This window comes from Monodelphis domestica, chromosome 2, assembly GCF_027887165.1.
Source record: "Monodelphis domestica isolate mMonDom1 chromosome 2, mMonDom1.pri, whole genome shotgun sequence".
Classification (NCBI taxonomy): Eukaryota; Metazoa; Chordata; class Mammalia; order Didelphimorphia; family Didelphidae; genus Monodelphis; species Monodelphis domestica.
In genome coordinates this window covers 434057709-434079318 of record NC_077228.1, presented here as the reverse complement: position 1 = coordinate 434079318, position 21610 = coordinate 434057709, and the positions used below count along the sequence as shown (strand labels likewise).

At 36.7% G+C, this 21610-nt stretch overlaps 1 protein-coding gene across 1 annotated transcript; it reads left to right on the top strand.

Moving 5' to 3' along the window:
- Window positions 1-1077: 1077 nt before the first annotated feature.
- LOC100617881 (small integral membrane protein 1-like) lies at window positions 1078-1305 on the top strand. Its single transcript, XM_016429701.2, has one exon. It carries the CDS (start codon window positions 1078-1080, stop codon window positions 1303-1305), a length of 228 nt encoding a protein of 75 aa, XP_016285187.1.
- The last annotated feature ends 20305 nt before the right edge of the window (window positions 1306-21610 follow it).

Here is a 21610-nt window from a genome sequence, read left to right as displayed (position 1 = left end):
GCAGACCACATCATGCAGGTAGAATGAAGGAAAAGCAAGAATTAAAGTCATCAGTAGAAATGTCAACAATCTCAGCTGTGCAAACAATACCTTTCTGATGACAGAAAGTGATGAAAGAAGAAGACTTTTGTTGAGGGTGAAAGAGGAAAGTGTAACAGTTGATTTGAAGCTTAACATAAAAAAAAAACAGGTGTTTGCAATTGGTCCTATCACATTCTGATACATAGAGGAAGGGAGAAGAAATAGAAGCAGTGTCATATTTTATGTTCTTCAGCTCAAAGATCACTGCTGTTTGTGACTGCAGACATGAAATTAAGTCATTTGCTCCTTGGAAGAAAAGCTATGACAAATCAGGGTAGCCTACTAAAAAACAGAGGCATCATCTTGCCAACAAATGCCCTTATAAGTCAAACTAATTTTCTTCCAGTTGCAATTTCTGCCTGTGAAAGTTGGCCTATAAGGAAATTTGGGCACTATGGAATTGATATTTTTGAATCATGGCGTTGGTGAAGACTTTTGAGAGCAAGGAGATCAAAAATCAGTCAATATTTAAAGAAATTAATTCATACTATTCACCAGAAGGGTAAATATTGAATTTGAAGCTTAAATACATTAGCCACATAATGAGAAGCCACGGTTCATTAGAAAAGACCCTGATGTTGGGGAAAAATTGAAGACTAAAGGACAAGGGGATGGCAGAAGTTAAGATGTATACATAGCCTTTAATCCTAGGCTGCCACCCTACGCAGAGCAGTCCAGCGAGCAGAGCGGAGCTGAGCTGGTGGACTCCCAAGCCACTTCTGCCCAAGGCCAGAGATGCCCCAGAGGAATCTTCCTCCATCTCTTGGGTGGCAGCCAGGGGGCGCGGGGGGAGAGGGAGAGAGTCTCAGGTGATAGAGACTGAAACAGACAGACAGACAGACAGACAGACAGAGAGCACGCAGCCCTTCCGCACCCAACACCGTCTCCTAAGACCGAGAAGACTCTTGGTGTCTTCATCTAGCAGGAGAATCACAGCCCTTGATCTGGGCTCCCCTCTAAGGCCGACCCTTTCTCACTCACTCCCACACTGGAAAGATGGAACCCCAGGAGAGAGCCGTCCAATACAGCCGATGGAACAACAGTCAGGATCAGGTCAGCATGAATGTGTCGACCACAGAGAGCTCGGACTGTGAGCGGGTCTACAATAAACTATGCACCGGGAAGCTGGGCATCGCTATGAAGGTGATAGAAGGAATCTTTCTGTTCTGGGTCATCTTCATCACTGGCTATGTCACTGGGTACTACATCCACAAGTGCAAGTAGCACTTGTCTGAGCCTGCTGGACACCTTTTCTGAGGAGCCCTCCACCCACCCAGAGACCTCTTACTACCTGGCCAAGACCATCAAGCCAAGGCTGGCCCTTGGGGGCACATACACCTATAGAGATAGACACACACTTATATACACACAAAGGGACAAATATAGACACATAGACTCTTTTCAGAGAAAGAGAGGATACGCTGAAACAAATACAGAGGCAGACACTGGATGAGAGAGAGAGTAATACAGATACACCAAGCCAAAACATTGGCCTGAGAGAGACTAGAAAGATGAGACAGATACTCTGATACAGATACACAGAGATGCTAAGAGACAGACATACAATTAGGTACACTCAGAAACAAAGACATTTTTAGATGGGACAGGGATTGGCAGGACAACACAGAGTCATACAGGCTAATTTACCAAAAGACTGACAGAAAAACAGATATACACTAACAACAGAAACAAATCTCTTCTCTCCTGCCCCAGGATAGAATTCCAGACCAAGCCATCCATAACCCAACCCTCCCCTGCCACATTCCAGCCCCAGCACACTAGGTTATGGAAGCCTAGGATGGCAACTCTCATTCCCTCCCTCCTTGCTCACTCCTGGTTCTCCTCACCAACTAGATAACCTCTCTTTAGCCAGGAGACAGTTTTATACCTCAGAAACCTTCCCAGGGATGACTTATGTTCATGGCTACGCTACAGTCGGACCCAGAGTCCCTATGCAGTCTCTACCCACCCTTACACCATCCTTGTTGAAAACAGGACCTAGAAGGGACAGAACCATTTGTTTGGTAAATGCCACAGTGGGAACTCATTACCAAACTGGACCTCAGAATGGGAATTAAGGTCACTTCTAGGGTTCCATTTCTGCTCACCCCTATTCTAATCGCAGAGTGGGGAAGTTAAATCTGTCTCTTGCAGTGAGTATCCCTCCTCCTCCTCCTCTCCCTCATTCCTCCACTAGTCCTACTACTTGAGAAATTTGACACATTTTGAGCCCAATTTCTATAGAAATTTGTTGAGGAAGAGGAAGGTAATGCCCTCTCATATCCAGCAAGATTTTTTAAAAGGAAGGTAGCATTGTGTGTAGCAAAGAGGGACTTTCACTATCTATAAAATGGGACAGACTAGATGACTCCCATCTATGGGAGTAATTCAACATGGAATTCTAGCAAAGTCAAAATTTTCCCATGGTTCCCAAAAGTCAACAGGGAAATTCCTAGCCTTTCCTCTTAACTCCTTGTTCCAGCTCCAAGGTCCTCCCCGAGGCTAAGAGGCACCCTCAGCTGTGTCATTGGTTTCTGTGTGTATGTGTGTGTAGGGGGAGGGTCTCAACCTTTCAGCCCTGGGACCATTGTAAATTATTCCCTCTGGTTATTCCTCTGCCCTTACCTGGATTTGCCCTTAACTGTTACACATAAGTCCCAGGGAATTCTATTCCCCTGGCCTGCCCTGAAGGTAGAAAACCCCAGGAAATCTGAATTGGAGGGCTCTGGTATTTCTGATGGACCCTGGTCACCAGTTCCACAAAGACTTGGAGCCAGGAGAAAGCAGTTTCTATCCTGAGGAGCCTTCCTTCCTGATCCCTGACCTAACCTCAGAGGCAGGGGCTGAGCCATGGAAGACTGGGGTGTCCTGGGTGTTGAGCCCCAGCTTCCACATTCCCCAATGCCCTTCCACATGCCTGCTATTCTTTTCAGAGAAGCAGAATAATAGAATGAGAAAGAAGAAATAAACATTAGGTGGGAAAGATTTTAATAAACAGATACTAACTTGCTGTGTGACCTTGGGAAAAAAAAAAGATGTATACATAGTATTAAAAGGGAAACAATGAACAACAAACTTGGACAGATGTTAAGAGATAGTGGAGTATAGAACAACCTGGGATGTTATGGTCCATGGGGTCATTAAGTGTCAGACAGGCCTGAAAGACTGGCCAACGACTAAAGCTCATGATTCCTGAGGGCTCTTGTTCCCTTCTGAGTTCTTTGTTCATTTCAGACTCTCCCTCCCCTTTTTAGTTACTATTACTCACTTTCAGACTCCTTCTACTTTGAAGGCATCTAGCTAGGGGCTAGATCTCAAAACATCTCAATCTCCTCCCACAATGGGAAATTGTGATTTCAGGACATAAACAAAAGCTCCAATCAAAATCTTGGGCTTTTTTTCAGACTTAATTCATGTAGTCACACATGTATTCCACCCCATTTTTTCTTTATCTGCATTTTCTACCAAGTTCTGTTATATTGCAGACCATTTCTACTATGCTATTTCAGCTTAAGCAAATATCTCTATTGGAGGAAGGGAAGGGATAATAGTCAGGGTATAGACTTAATTTCTGTTGCTATTCCATGGATTATTGTTTGCAGCCCTGTAGCTGGAGCTTTAATCATATTGGGTGAAGGGATCCTGAATGAGTACAATAAGGGCTAGGGATTCTTCTTTATTCATTGTGTTTTTAACTTGTCCTAGATCATATCGATAGGTATAATTGTTTTATCACTTGTATGTAATTTCTATTTTGGAGATTTTCAGCAGGTTGTAAGGATTAAAGAAAACCTAGCCCTCCATCTTATCAGTTGTATAACTCAGTAGTACAAGAACACTTGGAAAGAAGATTGAATTTAGGAAATACAACCTGAATTTTCAAGTCATATTCCTTCTGCCAACATGTTCCTTAATATATATGTCCTATTAACATTTCATTTCTCATCTGCTCTTTTTTTCTGTTGTCTTCCTCTACTCCTTTTTACTGTTTATCATTTCCTCTCTTAGTAAGAACCATGTTTACTTCATAAATCATAGTCTTTATATTTCTCAGATTTCCTCTTAGCATCAAAATTCCACAGCTGGTTCCATACACTGCATTGGACTATTTCTGTGCTATATAATTGCATTCTCTTTGCATAGTCTAAACTTCCTGTCCATTATATTTCAAATACTTTGAGGACTTTCATTCTTATATTCCAGGGAAAAGATTTATCTACTAGGAACAGGCATATCTGAAACTGGTCATATTAGATTCATGATAGTTTGATGTCATACATATGCCATTTATTCATTCATTCATTTATTTATTAATTCATCCAATCTCTTATTTATTTCTTAAACAAAAATAAATATAGGTTACATTGGAGTGAAAGAACCAACTAGAATATGTTAACAGGGTGAATAGATTTTTAAAAATATTGATAAAATTGCTTTGGGGCTGCTAGTGGTGCTTTTTTGCTAAAAAAAAAAAAAGCAAAATTTTCAATACTTGATGTTTTGAGCTTTACATCTTAATAACTTGGCAAATAAATAAATAAATAAATGAGGCCCTGCTTAATTAAAAATAAAGCCCTTCATCTCCCTTAGGTGCTGCAAGTAAAAATCAATTCTAAAAGTACTACAGATTTGAGAGGTATGAAAAATGGTCCAACATTCTATAATTTGGCTAAACTTATTATTTTCTAAAAGTAGTTTTCCTTATGGAATCTTATACTGCTGTATAAACACTTCTAAAAACCCTGAAGGCTCTTGAAATTTGGGAACCAATTTCGAGATAATAGCTACAATGACTGGGAAATTCTGTTTATTTCTATCTCAAAAGCTAAAAATAGGGGAAGTACTTTAGTTAGCATTTCATGCTTATTAACATTTGTAGCCAGTTATTTTTCTTTCATTTATTTTAATTTTCTTGCTAAATTTTAATTCATGAGTGAGTAACAAAGCACAAAGTTAAGGAGCAAATGCTTTTGTAATGTTTATTTGTGGCATTAAGTTGAACTACTAAATGAAATCTATACAAATGTAAGGCCTTCTTTGAACAGTGAATAAATTAGCTTATTGCTTATAATTCATATTTATGTTAGCTGGCTATTGGATATTTCCATGGGTTTAGAAATTATTCAAAAGAGTACAACATAATAATGGCCTTCACGACTTTGGAATGTACAATGAGATTTGGGCAAATGACTCTGAGTTCTTTGTTCCTCAGTGTGATGGAATTTTACTCATACAGTGGTCTGAAGAGACATAATGTCAAGACTTTTCCCATGTAGATAGTATAGGTACCTGGGGATTCCCTATTATCTTAGTGTTATTCTAGGCATTCAGATTTAGAAAGAGATCACCTTTTCAATTAGTAAAGTGGAATAAATAAATATATATGTGTGCCTAATTATATATATATATGTATATATATATATATTTATATGTATATATACCTATGAGATTGTATATATATGTATATACTATATCTATATATATATATAGATATATGTAAATATACTATTTATGTATATGCAGTTAAAATAGACCCTCTTCTCAGAGTCTAAAAGGTTTATGTTTTAACTTCATCTTTAACTTTTTACTCTGTGATCCTGGGAAAGTCACTGAACATCTAGGTGTGCTTGGCAACTCTGAGTAAATTGCAGAGGCAAAATAAATCTTTTATTTTTAAAACCTTACCTTCCATCTTGGAATCAATAGTGGATATTGGTTCCAAGGCAGAAGAGTGGTAAGAGCTATGCAATGGGGGTCAAGTGACTTGCCCAGGGTCACACAGCTAGGAAGTATCTGATGCCAGATTTGAACCCAAGACCTTTCATCTCTGGGCACGGCTCTCAATCCACTGAGCTACCCCCCAAAATAAATCATTAATAGAAGAAATGAATAAGCCAATGACTCAATTATAAAACTTTCAGAAGCAAAAAGAAACCTGATCACCTCTTTAAGTTGTATAAAGTTCTTCCTGGACGAGAACTACATTGCCATCTACTACATTTCTCTCATTTTACAGAGGTTACAGAGAATGTAAGTGATTTGCCTAAAGTCTCACAATGATGACAGCAGAGTTAGGTATGAAATTCAGGTGACCTGATCTCTAGCGCAGTTCCTTTCCTCTTCATAAACTGCTGGCTACACAGTGTTAATGATACCTGGATGTAATATCTCCTAAAGGAATCCAATTTGCATTGTTTTCACGAGCACAATTTGTACCTTAATATCTTCCAAATATATGCCACTGAGCATATAGTTTCTAGTCTGTCATAATTTTAGAAAATCACCACTCAAATAAAATAAATGAAGGCATGAGACCTTTTTGTGTATCAAGAGCATTCTCTTCTAAGAGAGACACCTTGAAAATCTTGTCCTACTTATTGTCATTTAGCTTCTGTTGGAATTAGCACAAATGTGAGAATTGACTTTGATACAGCACAGGTTAAGGGAATGAATGAGGGGATTCCTTGATAAAACTGAAGATTGCCCAAAACAACTTGAGAGAATTATAAAATACAAGTTATTTTTAGACTAAATAGAACAATTTTCTCAAAATGATGAATTTATAGAGTTTAACTTTGAATAAAGGGAATTGATGGGACTTAAAGAAATCTGAATGAAAGTCAGCCATAGACCACTGTGAACCATTAAACTAACTGGCCTCGTTATCTTGGCTACCAGAACTTGAGAGCTAGTTTTTCACCTTTTCCCTTGTACCTTCTTCCAAAGTAAAGGAAAAAAAGGGAGAAAGATATTTCATTCTTCAACTCTACTTCCCATCTTCATCCCCCATCAGCCATGGCATAGAATAATAGAAGTACATGGTGATGATCCTGGGACAACGGGTAGGCAAGGTGGTGAAGGGAGTGAGAGGGGAATGTTTCCAGCCTTGGTGATCGCTTTATGGTGAAGAATTTCATTTCAAAAATTCATGCACAGAAACTTCATGAAAGAGACTTCCTAATGAATCTTGATTTTTAGAAAAGAAAACTATAGCCCCCACATGGTTCTTTTTTTAGGTCTTGAAGAGCAAAGCCAGTGAGATAATTGTATTACTTTTAGAATGGTAAATGTTTTTTTTTAGCAGTAATACAAAGTTAAGTCCCACAGGAGGAAGCTGATGAACAATCTGAAGGCTCCATTTCAATATTTGCTCACAATAATTCCCAGGAACCCTCAACATTTGATGTATTTTCTGTGATTTCAAGGTGTTCTCATACCCATAAATCATAAACTTGACTGAGTATCTGTGGAATATTGAGGGATCTATCACTAACACCTTAGACACCAGAGAAGTGTTATGCTTGCTTTTCTAAGGGAAATAGAAATTCTAAATTAATCCAGGTGGGTGTTCTAGTCTTTAATAGGGGGATATGGACTAGGACATATCTAAAGTGTTTTCTAACCATAGAATAGCAATAATGGCTAGCATTTATATAGAATTTTAAGATTTTCAAAGTTCTTCTCATATGTTATCATCTCATTTGATTCTCAAAACTCTGAGAGTTACAGCACTATTATTGTCCCATCTTACCCATGAGAGAATTGAGGAATAGAAAAGAAAAGCAACTTTCCCAGTCACAGTGTAGTAAATATCCGATAGAAGATTAGAACTCATGTCTTTCTGTCTGTAAGTCTTGTTTCTTGCACTCCAAAATCCTCCTGAAAAAAATGAGTGAGGGGAGAAGGGGTAACTTTGAATATAAACAAAAGTTATTGTGGGAACATGTGACATTACCCTTCTGGAGCCTATATATCTCTTTATCTTATTTTATTTATTTATTTTGAAACCCTTACCTTCCATCTTGGAGTCAATACTGGGTATTGGTTCCAAGGCAGAAGAGTGGTAAGAGCTAGGCAAAGGGGGTCACACAGCTGAGAAGTATCTGAAGCCAGATTTAAACTTAGGACTTCCCACCTCTAGGCCTGACTCTCAATCCACTGAGCTACTCAGCTGCGCCCCATATATATAATATATCTTTAAAGGGGCTTGCAAGTGAACTGGAGCAAAACCAAATAGAAATATAACTTTTTTTTTAATTTTTTTGGGGGAAAAGAGGGGTTCTATTAGCCTTATATGTATGTTAGGGCAGAGAAGGAGGGACCTGGAGAATGTACCACAAATAAAAACACATGAATTTTTTAAGTGCATGTAAAAGATAGCCTAGCAGTTATAGAGCCCGAAGGTAAGTTATCTGTTGCTCTCATCTATCTAATTAGGTATTTTTAAGTCTTTTCATGTGTTCTGAACTCTTTTGGTTTATTGGTGAAACCTATGGACCCTCCCCCCAGGAAAACCTTTAAATGCAGTAGATAGAATACATTAGATTAAAAAAAGAAAAATAATAATAATTTCATTGACCTTAGCTTAAGAACCTCTGATAGAGACAGATTTCCATTTTGAAGAGAGAACTACAATGAGACAGACAGATGTAAACTTAAGGACTATTTCTTTTCTTTGGACTAAGCATAGTAGATAATGATGAGCTTCCTGAAGAATGAAGTTTTAACCAAATATATTCCACTGAATTTGTAGGCCTTAAATGCTGAGGCACTAAATAGTCAAAGTTAAACATTTTTATTTGAAGAAACATAACTCACGCTTCCAGGTTCTTCATTATATAACCAATCTCCTGCTCCTGCTCTTGCTTCCATGATAGCACCGACATTTTTCTAGGTTGACTCGGCTCATTAGGGAACTTTGTTTCATTCATATCATTATAAACTCAGGCCTTCTTCCTCCACCTCCCATAGGAAACACCTATCACTTTGCCTTTCTGAGACTGAAATCAAACATTAAATGACTCTATGGACTCTAACACAACGTTTCTATCTTATTTTATGCTAATCTTCTTGGTATCCTCTGTATACCAAAACATTTTAGCTATTTCCTGATCCTTTCCTCTCATTTTCTTCTTCTAAGCTTTCATGAAACCTGGCTTCAGTGCTTAAAATACATAACCTCATATCTCTGCCTTGTTTTAGCACAGAGCCTGACATATCCAAGGCACTTAATAAATGATTGATGACTGACCTATTGAAATCTTTCTGCTCTTTGAAGGCCTACTTTAGGTATCAGTTTCTGTGTTCTTTCCAATTCAATTTTATTACTCCAATTTACTCGTAGTATTTTATTTCTGCTTCACCATTTCTGTATCTCACCTTATATCATATTTTTTGAGGCAAATGCCATATTTTCCTGGGCATATACTCTTTAAAGGCAAAATATATTCATTTAGAGCAGGGCTTTACCTATACCAGGCATTTAACAAATGTTTATTAAAATGAATAAGTTGAATGTGTGTGGGTTTAGGTGTGTTTTGAAGATGGTATATGGGGCATTGAAGAGGCACAGTGGATATAGTGCCAAGACTAGTCATGAAGACTCCTATTCCTGAGTTCAAATCAAGCCTTAGATACTTACTAGCTGTGTAACTCTGGGCAGGTCATTTAACCCTATTTCTCTCATTTTTCATCTGTAAAATGAGCTAGAAAAGGAAATGGTAAACCACTCCAGTGTCTTTGATGAGAAAATCCCAAATAGTGTAATTAAGAGTTAGTTAAAACTGAAATGACTGAACAACCCCAAAACACAAACACATATTCATATTTTAATATATACATATACACATAATTTATATATTATATGTAATATGGACATATATATATAATCTATATATCTGTAGCTATATACACACATATAAAACCTAATATATGATATGTACACATATACATATATTTTCTTATAGCACACATGTCCACATGGATACATATATTTGCATATATAACACATGTGTTTAATGCACAGTGTAATACACACATATATAGGTGCACACATCTACATGCATGTGTATATATACATGCATATTTGTGTATATGTATCTCTATCTATATGTGTATATATACACATACACATACACATACACATATATGTGCTTACAAGTGGGGAGCTAGCTATACCTTATATGTAAGAAAAACATGCAATTAGTGTTAAAGGGATTTTCTTAATCTCTCCCTCTGTCTCTTTAAGAGACAAGACTTCAGGATTCTAAGTAAAGGAAGCCAGAGCTGAAGATTCCATTACATAGGAGACGAGGAAGTTAAGAAAGGGACAGGTGGCAGTTAAAGGTCTTTTGGCATGAGGTTGGTCTGTCTTAGTGTCTGCTACTGACAGTTTTGACTTCTGACAGTTGGGATAGAGAAAAAGAATGTCTGTTTAATTAGGGAGATAGGTAGTTAATGAATCAATTTTAGGTAGGGTAGGTTAGATAGGCCTGACATGGCCAGACAAGAAGCACCTGTCCTTAAAGACAGTTAGAGTAGGGTTTTTAGAAATTTTAGATAGTATTAGGATTGTAGGTAGAGTCATAGAATATTCAAATAATAATCTCTCTTTCCTCCTTTCTATTTTCTATCTGTCCTCAAATTAAAATAAGTAATTTTATCAAATTGTTTTCCTCACCTTTGTCAAAGTCGTACCATTTAACCCTTACATTAGGAATTAGAAATCATATATCATTTTAAAATAAAGTTTTTATGACAATGAATATAGTTCAATATAACATTTTTAATTAGTGAGGAATAATTTTTCTAGTCTTTCCTATTTGTTTTTGTTTCAGAACAGCTTGGTAAAACTAAGCAGCTAGTGCCTAAAGAGATATTATCTATGGTGTACAATATATATCTTAATATATACAATAATATAGATTTCATTTAGCTTTAATTACAACCTTCAACTAAAGAACTCTTGAATGGACATATAAAATAGTATAGATATTTAATTTAGATATCAAATCATTACATGTAAGAGCATTGAACTCAAAGATAGATGACTTGAAGTTAAGTCCTGCCTATACCAATCTGCACTGCATTGGGCAAATCACAATATTTCTAAAATTTCTTCTTTTTTAAACCCTTACCTTCCATCTTGGAATCAATACTGTGTATTGGTTCCAAGGCAGAAGAGTGGCAAGGGCTAGGCAGTGGGGGTTAAGTTAAGCCCAGAGTCACACAGCTGGGAAGTGTCTGAGGCCAGATTTGAACCTAGGACCTCCCACCTCTAGGCCTGACTCTCAATTCACTGAGCTATCCAGCTTCCCCCCATTTCTAATATTTCTAAGCTTCATATACCTCATCTGTAAAATGAAGACAGTAATATTTCTACTATCTACTGTAAAAAGTCATGGCCTGTAAACTGAAAAACATAAAGAAGCTTGCATTATCATTCTTCCTTGAAATGAAAAAACAACCAAGTGTTGCCCCCAAAACATGTAATTTGACTTGAGTGCACAAACCATAATTCTCAAAATAGATTTTATTTAAAAATAATAAATCTATTATTATGAGAGAAGACATTCTAATTTTTTTAGTAGATAGATGGAACATACAGCACTATTTTAGCAATCATGAGTGTTCTTTAATATTTGCTTTTTGTAAATAAATTGATTTTCAGATACAAATAGAAGCCTCTGATGATAGCTAAATCTCTTCTCATTAGGGTATGAAAGCATGCATCATGAAGATGAAAGCTTAGCTTTGTTTTCATTGTCCTTTCCTTCTTGTTGAGTATGAGGACTCATATTTCCATCAATGCATTGATCTTTTCAAATTAAATTATCCTCTTGTAGTAACCCAAATGATAAATGACTTTTATTAAAATGAATGTTCTTCACTTTTCAAATATGAACTACGGCTATTTATTTCAAGATCTGTTCAGTCCATTCACCAACTTACCACCCTGCCATGCAAGACAATGGGTTTTTTTAGATTAATATTGATAAATGGCAACCTATCATATTTCACATATATGTGTATGTGTATGTGTATGTGTATATATACACATATAAATATATGGTCTTGGTTCTTTTAATATATCACTCTATCTCTTTTCTAGGCAGAGCAGCATAATCTTGCTCTGTTGAGATAAAGTAAACCTTCAAGCCTCAAAGAATTGAATTCAAATCCTACCTCAGATAAACCCTTATTATATGGCAAGTTATTTAGGTTCCTAATGATCTGGGCAACTCTGTAGAGAAAGTACCTGCCTACTTTGGTAGGGAGTGTTTTCTAATACAAAAGGGTTTTTTTAAATACCAAATTAAAAAATCATCCCTGTTTCTAACTTCTTGCTGTTAATTGTGTATTATTTTCCTCCAACTACATAAAATTTCTAATGGAATAAAAAATATTTGTATTGAGTACAGAAGTCTCACCTGTTTAATTTACAGTGGGATTTACTCTTGAACAGAGGTAATTTTGTCTGGTAGTACTTGCTATTTGAACATCATCTTTTCAATGAGGTCATTAGAATCTTAAACCTGGGACTGGAAGAGACTAGAAATTATCCAGTTCAAAGCTCTCATTTTTAAAAATGAGGAAATTAATTAGTAGAGAAAAGATGTGATTTGTCCAAGGCAAGACAAATGGTAAGTGTCAGAGGTGGAATTAGCCCTCTGGTGCTGGAATGTCCAATCCAGCACTTTTCCCTCATCATCACACATTCTTAAATGGCCATTTTTGGTGACTTTTTACCATAAGTGAGAAATAATATAATAATATAGTAATAAAAAAATATCAAGACCTTAACATTCAAGAGTGGTGTGAGCAGGGACAATTTATTTAATTTAATTTGGCTTCTCTTTCATCACCTATGAAATAACTAAGTTGGACCTGATGACCTTTAAAATGAGACCAAGAGCTAAAATTGATGATCTTATGATCAGATGAATACATATATGTGATTTAATGGATGGAGCACTGGCTCTGAAATTATAAAGATCTAAGTTCAAATCAAGTCTCATACATAGTATTTGATTCACCCTGGGCAAGTCACTTAACTCTGTCTCAGTTCCTCACCTATAAAATGCACTGGAGAAGAAAATGGCAAAGCACTTTAGTATTTTTGCCAGGATAACCTTAAATGAAATCCTGAAGAGTTGGACATGAGTGAACAATAAAAATTGATGCCATAAAATGAATGTTTAAGATGCACAAGGCATTGAACTGGGATTCTAAAAAATTAGATTCTACTCTTATTTACTGTACCAATAGGGAGTTTTATTGTTTCTCAAAAACTACTTCATATATTTTCACAATCCTTTTGTGTTATATATATTTAGGCCTATCTTGCAGAAGATGGGTCTATCTTTGTAATTCTTAACACCTAACTCATACTTTGACTGAACACAGACAAGTCATATAACTTTTTTGGGCTTAGCCAATTCCCAAAGAATCCAAGTTGTGAAGCAGGTACCAATCTGTTTGGTAAAGAAAATTTCCTTACTGGGAGTTCCCTATGCAAATGAAATCACAAGTTCAATAGCAGGAGGGAGGAAAAGTGCCTAAACAACAACTAAACAACAAGAAAAGGCATTTTGAGAGTGGAGTAAGGCATTCTCCAATAGAAAACCCCAAAACCAGGTTACCACATCTTTTCCATGAATGGCATGAGATATTTAGATGAAAATTCTAATGGTAATTACTCCTTAACTTCAGGAATGCCTGTCTTTCTATTCTAGACATCTTTACACAGTACTTTCCTTTTTCTTCTCCTCAGTTATCTAGGGCAGTGAGTCCATTCATTCCAGAATCCACCCAGTATATTCTAAAGATCCAGAGTTCATTTGCCAACACAGAATCAGATTATATAGATCCCTCCCCCCACCAAGAGTGGATATGTTTTTCTGAATATTTCTTCTCAAAGATCTGTGAGAACAGAAACAGAAAAGAAAGGGACTTCCAGTCAAGATGGTAGCTTAGAGGCATAAAAAGTTCAGACCTCTGAAAACCCTTCCTTACCAATTACAAACTGAATTCTCCTAGGGCACCAAAATTCAAACTGAACAACAGGACAGAGCCGGGGAACCCTCCTTCTGGACGCGGATCAAAAGGTAAGCCCCCCAAAGCCAGAATCCTAAATCACTCGGATCTAAGGGGAAGGCAGAAGGAAGGTCCCAGGACCCACCCACCCCCAACCCAGAGTGCTGAGCCCACAGCAGCAGCAGGAAACTCAGGGCTGGCAAAAGGGCCTCAGGGCCGACTATTCTGAAGGGGACTCCTTGAAAGCAACCTGAGGCAACACTGATGGCAGGGAAACAGAGAGAGATGGGGGGAGCCTGTAGTCCACTGGCTGGGTCCTTCCATCTGAGTCTCACCTGAGGTTCCAGCTTCAGGGCACATCCAGTCCAACCCAGCTGAACCTAATCCTATCAGGAGCCCTCAGAGCTCAGGGAAGCTGGACCCCTCCCCCCATAGAGTGCAGGGTCTTCTGAAAGGACAAAAACCTCAGGGTCAACAAAGAGGTTGCTCTGAAGGGTGTACCTTGAAAGTAACCTGGGCCAGTCACAGGTCATCCAGCACAGACTGCAGTAGAGGTTTTTTTTTTTGCTTTGGGGCACATCCGGCCAAACCCAGCTGAATTTAATCCCATCAGGAGTCCTCAGAGCTTAGGGAGGCCAGGACACCTCCCCCCCTTAGAGTGAAGGGTCTTCTGAAAGAACAGAAACCTCAGGGCCAGCAAAGGCCCTGAGGTACCTTGCAAACAGTGCTGTGCCAGGCTCAGAGCTTGGAAGTAAGGCAGCGGAGAAGCAATTGGAGGGAACTGAGAGTAGTAACACCCAAAACGCCAGCAGGCAGGGTAGGGCAGACCCTGGGCTTCACCAGGAAGACAGTAGCTGTGGAGAATGGACAATTTGCTTGGGGCTAAAGCCTTGGACCATCAGACAGATACACGAAGAGCCAGTCCTCCTCACTCAGATAGAGATGGCAAATAGTACAGAAGTGCAAAAGCCTCCTGGACACATTTTATGGAACAAAAATACAAAATACAGAGGAGATAGAAGAGGGAACACAAGCAAATGCTCTGAAAACTTCCAAAGTAAATGGAAATTTTCCACAAATTCCTGAAGAATTTAAATCAGAAATTATCAAAAAGATGGAAGCCTTCTGGCAGGAAAAGTGGGAAATAATGCAAAAGGAACTCAACTATCTGAAGCACAAAAAACGCAACTACAGAAACATCTTGACCAAACTGAAAAGGAAAACCAGATTTTAAAGGTCAGAATCAGGCAACTGGAAGACAATGATCTTGCAAAAGAGCAAGAATTAATAAAGCAAAGCCAAAAGACCAAGAAATTAGAAGAGAACATAAAATATCTCACTGACAAGGTGACAGACTTGGAAAATAGAGGAAGGAGAGACAATCTTAGGATAATTGTCCTACCAGAAAAGCCAGAAATAAATAGTAATCTTGACATCATAATACAAGATATAATCAAAGAAAATTGCCCAGAGATTCTAGAAAAAGGAGGCAATACAGGCATTGAAAGAGTTCACAGAATACCCTCTACACTAAATCCCCAAAAGACAACTCCCAGGAATGTAATTGCCAAATTCCAAAGCTTTCAAGCAAAAGAAAAAATCTTACAAGAAGCCAGAAAAAGACAATTTAGGTATAAAGGAATGCAAATCAGGGTCATACAAGACCTTCCAATTTTCACTCTGAATGACCGTAAGGCATGGAACATGATTTTCAGAAATGCAAGAGAGCTGGGTCTTCAACCAAGATTCAGCTATCCATCACAACTGACTATATACTTCCAGGGGAAAGTATAGGAATTCAACAAAATAGAAGATTTCCAATTTTTTGCAAAGAAAAAACCAGAGCTCTGTGGAAAATTTGATATCGAAAAACAAAGAGCAAGAAATATCTTAAAAGATAAATATGAAGGAAAGGGAAAGGAGAAAAATGTTATCTTTTTCTTTTATTCAAACTCTCTTCTATAAGGACTACATTTATATAAATGTATATATATATTAATATGTGGGGAAAATGTAATGTGTAACTCTCAAAAATTGTATGCATCATTAGAGTAGTAAGAAGAATCATGCATATGGAATGTTTGGGGCATCAAGATGACATGGAGAAAGGGGGGGATAGAAAGAAAAAGGGAGGGGGAATCATTGATGGCACTAAGATATATTCCAAGAAATAGAGGGGGGGAAACTAAATAGAATAATCTTTCTCACACAAAGATACACATGGGAAGGTGAGGGGAAGAATTCTCCTATAAAAAGGAGAGGAAGAGAGTTTTTACTTAAACCTTCTCTCAGTGAAATCAACTCAGAGAGGGAAGAGCATCCATATCCATTGGGATCTTGAATTCTATCTTATCCAACAGGGCAAGGGAGAAGGGAAAACCAAAGGTGGAAGGGAGGAGGGAACACAAAAAGGGAGGGAAGGAGAGGGGGGAGAAAAGTTAACAGGCCCTAAAACAATGATCTTTGTCTCCAATGAATAATGTTTTGAAATGAACAAATAAAATATTGTTTAAAAAAATGAAACAGAAAAGAAAAACATATGATCAATCATGTAATTTGATAGGGATATTAAGGTTTTGATGTGAGAAGGTCACTCTACAGAAAATATGAATAACACGAAATTAGGTTTTGAAGAATGATAGTTGGATAACTCAGTTGAATTGCTTGTCAGCTCCAGGAGTGGGGAGAGAAGGGGGCATGGAAAACATGAATCATATAACCATGGAAAATATTCTAAATAAAAATAAATTTTTAAAATGAATATTTCTTCTCAGATGAGGCATCCAGAGTTTTCATCTTTTAGAAGGTCTCCTTCAAGAAGGTCAGTTCTTTTTCTTATCTCTATTCTCTAAAGTTATCATCTATTCAATATATGGAAAAAATACAGATGGCCATAGCTTCAAAGACAACTGAGATACCATAATACCTAGGCATATTTTAAGATTCTGGAGACATGCACAACATTCCCCTTGGCAAGTATGCTTTTGCCAGGCATTTCAAGGGATTTTCTTTGTTATTTTACTCACAATATGATTTTTTAATCAATTATGATATATAGTTAACCACTAAATTCTTTTACCATTAGTTCTACTATGATTACAACTTGTCATTATGATATTGGGTGTGCATTAGGATTACATGCAGAAGAAATAAATCTAAAAATTAATAAAGCAATAAATATAATCTAGTTAAAGCTGCTTAACTAGGTTATTTTTTTATACTTCCTTCTAAAAAGTTCAATAAGACTGTCAGTAAGATGAATTCATCCAGAAATATGTAGTGATATATAGAAACTCAACTAACGGTACTGGCCATTTCAATGTTCTTTACTGTTATTTCTTTGTCAAAATTTTGAGTCACCTATAAAATTACTTCACTTCCAAATAGATTTCATGTGCAAAAAAAGAACTCTGAACTCATGAAAAATGAATCCCCAGAATAGCAAAAATAAATACTGTGCAAATAAAATCAAAATTTTATATTTTTATTAAATTTTGTTTTTGATCTCTAAGTGACTTTCTGAATAAGAAAGCTATTTTGTATGTACTTAAAGTTCACTATTATTATGGAATTTGTTCATTTTCACCCCTTACCATCTGTCTTAGTATCCATTTTAAGACAGATTAGCAAGGGCTAGGCAGTCAAGATGAAGTTATTTGCCCAGGGTTACATATAGGAAGTGTATAAGGTCAGATTTGAATTAAGGTCCTTCCAATTCTGTAACTGGTGCTCTTATCCATTGTTCTATCGAGCTTTCTCTACTAATTGTTATTATTTCAATGAAGGGAGAAGATATACTTCTACCTACTCATTTGCATTCAGCATACAGAAAGAATCCAAAGTGAAAAGCCAAAGAATATCTTAAAATTTAACTTTAGAACTAAGAGGTTGCATGGAATTCTCAATTAAAAAACCAATCTTCCTTATAGGAAAATCAACAGAAGATGTTTTGTTATTAAATGCATTTAAGTAGGTGGGCAGACAAGGATAGGTATTAAAAAGCAGATTTTCAAAAATATCAAAAATAAAAATCCTTGACAATTCATACAATTAATCTGGAAATTCTAGGCAAAGCTGTTATTGTTTTTATATGAAGTATAAACAGATTATAATAGTTGATATATCATGTTAATAAAAGTATATTAGAAAATTATGTACATGTTGCCTAAGGAAGCAATACACACTGTCACATGCATGCCAATGTCCTTCCTCATCCTTTTTGTGAGAAGATGTACTATTTCTTCCCTTATAGCATACTCACCTACTCACCAGTTGCTTTCCTAGTAAATAAAACCTGAACAGCAGTTTCAGATATATGTTTGCCCATCATATCATGTTGGTCTAGTCCTTTAGGTAGATGGAAGTAGAGAAGCAGGTTTTAAGTTGATACATCCTGAACTAGAAGAGACCTGTGTCCATCTAGTCTAAGGCCCTCATATTACTGACATGAAACCTGAGGCCCAGGAAGGATGTGACTTGCCCAACATCATATAAGAAATAAGAATTGGAGGTGAAATTTGAAATAGGTCATCTAACTCCAGCATCAGTGGTCTTTCAGCTGTGCTCAATTGCCTCATTTTTATCATTGCTAAGAAGACTGAGTTTAGTGGAGGCTAGTTTGGATCTTGTTGAGAATATATCTCTGAGATTCTTTCTTATCTCTGTTGTACCTCAGGAAGAAATAAGGACTTTTTCAGCTTCCCTATGAGGTTTGGGCAGTCATTCACATGACATGGAGTTATGTTCTAGGCTTGTAAGTATTATCATTTGCTTTTTTTTTTTTTTGCAGGAGACAAGAAGTAACAAGGCAGTGCCATTATCACCTACCTTGGAAAGAAAATAACAAATCTTCCAATACATAATTATTTCACTCATTCATCTTGGACTCTTAGACCTCCTGCCAGACATTGGTAACTACCCTGACTTTGCGGATTCTATCTGTGTACCTTTCAATGGAAAACTGTGCTCCTGTGTGTACTACTGGAAAGCAGTACTTTTCTTACCTCCCCTTGGTTCTTCTTAATTAATAACATGATTTGTTCCTATTCCAACTATTCAAATATTCCAATGAATCTGTGATCTTTTTGATTTGAGTAATCCCTTAAATAATTCAGGTATCAAACAACCCATAGTTGTCCATCTTATCTAACATCTATATTTTCCTATGAGCTTATTTCAAGAGGGTTACACCCAACAGGCCAGGGACTTTTTTGCTTTCACCTGACAACTCAAGTGTGTTAATAGAATACAACAATGGTATCAAACTAAAAGAGAAGTAGTTCCCTAAGGCTCCATGTTGACATAGGAAACCTCAAATTAACACTGTTTTAGGGCCCCTCACAAAAATGCAGGCAGTTTAAAACTTCTGGTGTTATAGTCTAATAGTTACAATCTCATCCCATAACTAGGACATCTTTTGTATTAATATTTGTTTTTAAAGATACATTTTACTTGACTTTTCCTTTATAATTCCTGTTTATGATCTACAGGGCAAGTTTTAGGAGCTTAGATCTTGAGCCAGAAGGCACTTGAGGACATCTAGTTCAACCATCTTACTTTGTTGACAAATATTATTATTGAGGCAGAGGAGTTTGTGAATTGTCCTTTTGTAACCACCATGGACCATTGCCCTCTGTTGATTATTTACTTCAATTCTTTCAGAGCAAGACTTCTAAACTTTTTGTGTGTCATGGAACCCTGTGGCAGACTAGTGAAGCCTATGGCATCTTTTTCAGAATATATCTTTTAAATAATTTAAAGAAATGCTGAATTTTACTTAAAAGTTAAAATGAAGGTGTAATTTCCCCCCCACATCCAAGTGAATGGACCACATAAAATCTGTTCAGGGATCTTTTCTTAGAGTACTTAACATCTATACATCACAAGGAAATTGTTGGTATTAAAAAGATTGGCATGTTTCAGAGAGAAGGTTGGGATCATGAAAAACAAAACAAAAAATAAGATTGTAATTCCCTAAAGGATATTCAACTTGCCATCTTCCTCCTATTTGATTTGGGGTCATTGCCCAGGAGCATCTCAAAGCTCAGGGATCTTTTCTATCATTCATTAACACTTTGAAATATACTTACACATAATGCATTTACACTGTTCAACCAACGGACACCTTTCTTCCCGATTTGAAATGTCTCCTTTATTTTGCAAAGGTAGAAATCAATGACTAATGTTTCTGACAACAATTCATGGCCTTCTTCATTACAAAATCACACAAAATGTAATATTCCTATTTACATTCACAAATGCCTTCTCAAGCTTCAAAACATGTGGACATTTTAAAAGGAACATGCTTCAATTTGCATCAGCCTGACACTCCTGTGGGCTTCAGGACAGCTCAGAAGGAAAACAGATGCTTTCCTTCCAATTCTCCAGCAAGACAAGATAAACATCCTCTCTGGGTGTAAGAAAGGCTCCCATGTAAAGTAATGGGATGGTGCTGCTGCTTAGTAACCCCCCCCCCAAATATCTTCTCATGATGAGTGCTTGTGACCTGCCCTAGCCATTGTCTTTGATGTTTTATGGTGAGATTATATGCTTGGGCAGTGTCTCTAGCTGCTAAAACAGACAAGCTCTCTAAAAAAGTCTTATTTTGATGCTGAGAGAAATATAAACAATATTCTTTAGGCCTAAGGACTGGATTTCACACATATTCCTTCATCTTAATCTGAAAAGCTTCTGATCTCTGAGCTTCTTGAGATTTCATATTAAAATGTTATTCTTTTATAGGAGAAGACTAGAAAATTTCTAATGCCTCCTACTTTTTTCCCTTGGCACATTATACGTTTTTAAGAAGTAACTTTGATGATTATTAAATATATGCCCTATATCTGTGAAGGACCTTAGAGAGATTCAACATCTTTATTTTTGTAAATAAGAAAACTGAGGCTCCATGAGGTAAACTAAAAAAGTTACATGGGAAGTAAGTAGCAGATGCAAGATTTTAATATAAATCCTAAGGTTTCATTTTAAGAGGAGAGAACAGTAATCAAACTCATTTCCCCTCATCCCTTTTGACAATCTTACAAGGTATGTACTGATATCCCTATTTTACATCAAGTAAGCTGAAGGAAACAGAGTTTAAGTGACTTTTCCATGTTCACAGTTAGTGAAATTTTTAAACCAGATTTAAAATCGGTCTTTCAGACTCCTCACAAGTGCTCTAGCCATTATGACACCAAAACTCCCTTGGGAAAGAAACTCCCTAAGAAGAGAAATATTGCTTTTTAAGTGACTCATAGTTTAATAGTTATTTTATAAAGGGAAATATCAAGAAGAGCAATGCTAATCAAAGATATGATCAGCTTTAGTCTTAAAGTTTGAACCCTGGTTTGAACTTTTTTCCTCCTAAAAATAATACTTTTGGATAAGTATCAAAATAGTAAAACTCTCTGTAGGAGATGAAATTGCTGATTTAATTCACAGTAGTTAAGTAGTTTGAGAAATGGCAAACAAGAAAGACAAGTTTTGTTTTTAATCCAATCAAAGGGTGTAGGCTGAACAGAAACCCAATTCACTAGAGAAACTTAACAAGACTGGCCTTAGGGTACCAAGAAAAGGGGTGCAAAGTGTTGTTCAGGTCTCACAATCACCCCTCTGATTGCTTGGGAGGCATTTTACTCTACCAAATGAATCATTTCATATATAATATCTATACATTTCAGAATTGTCTCTCCAGGCTTCATAAAGGCTCAAAGATTTT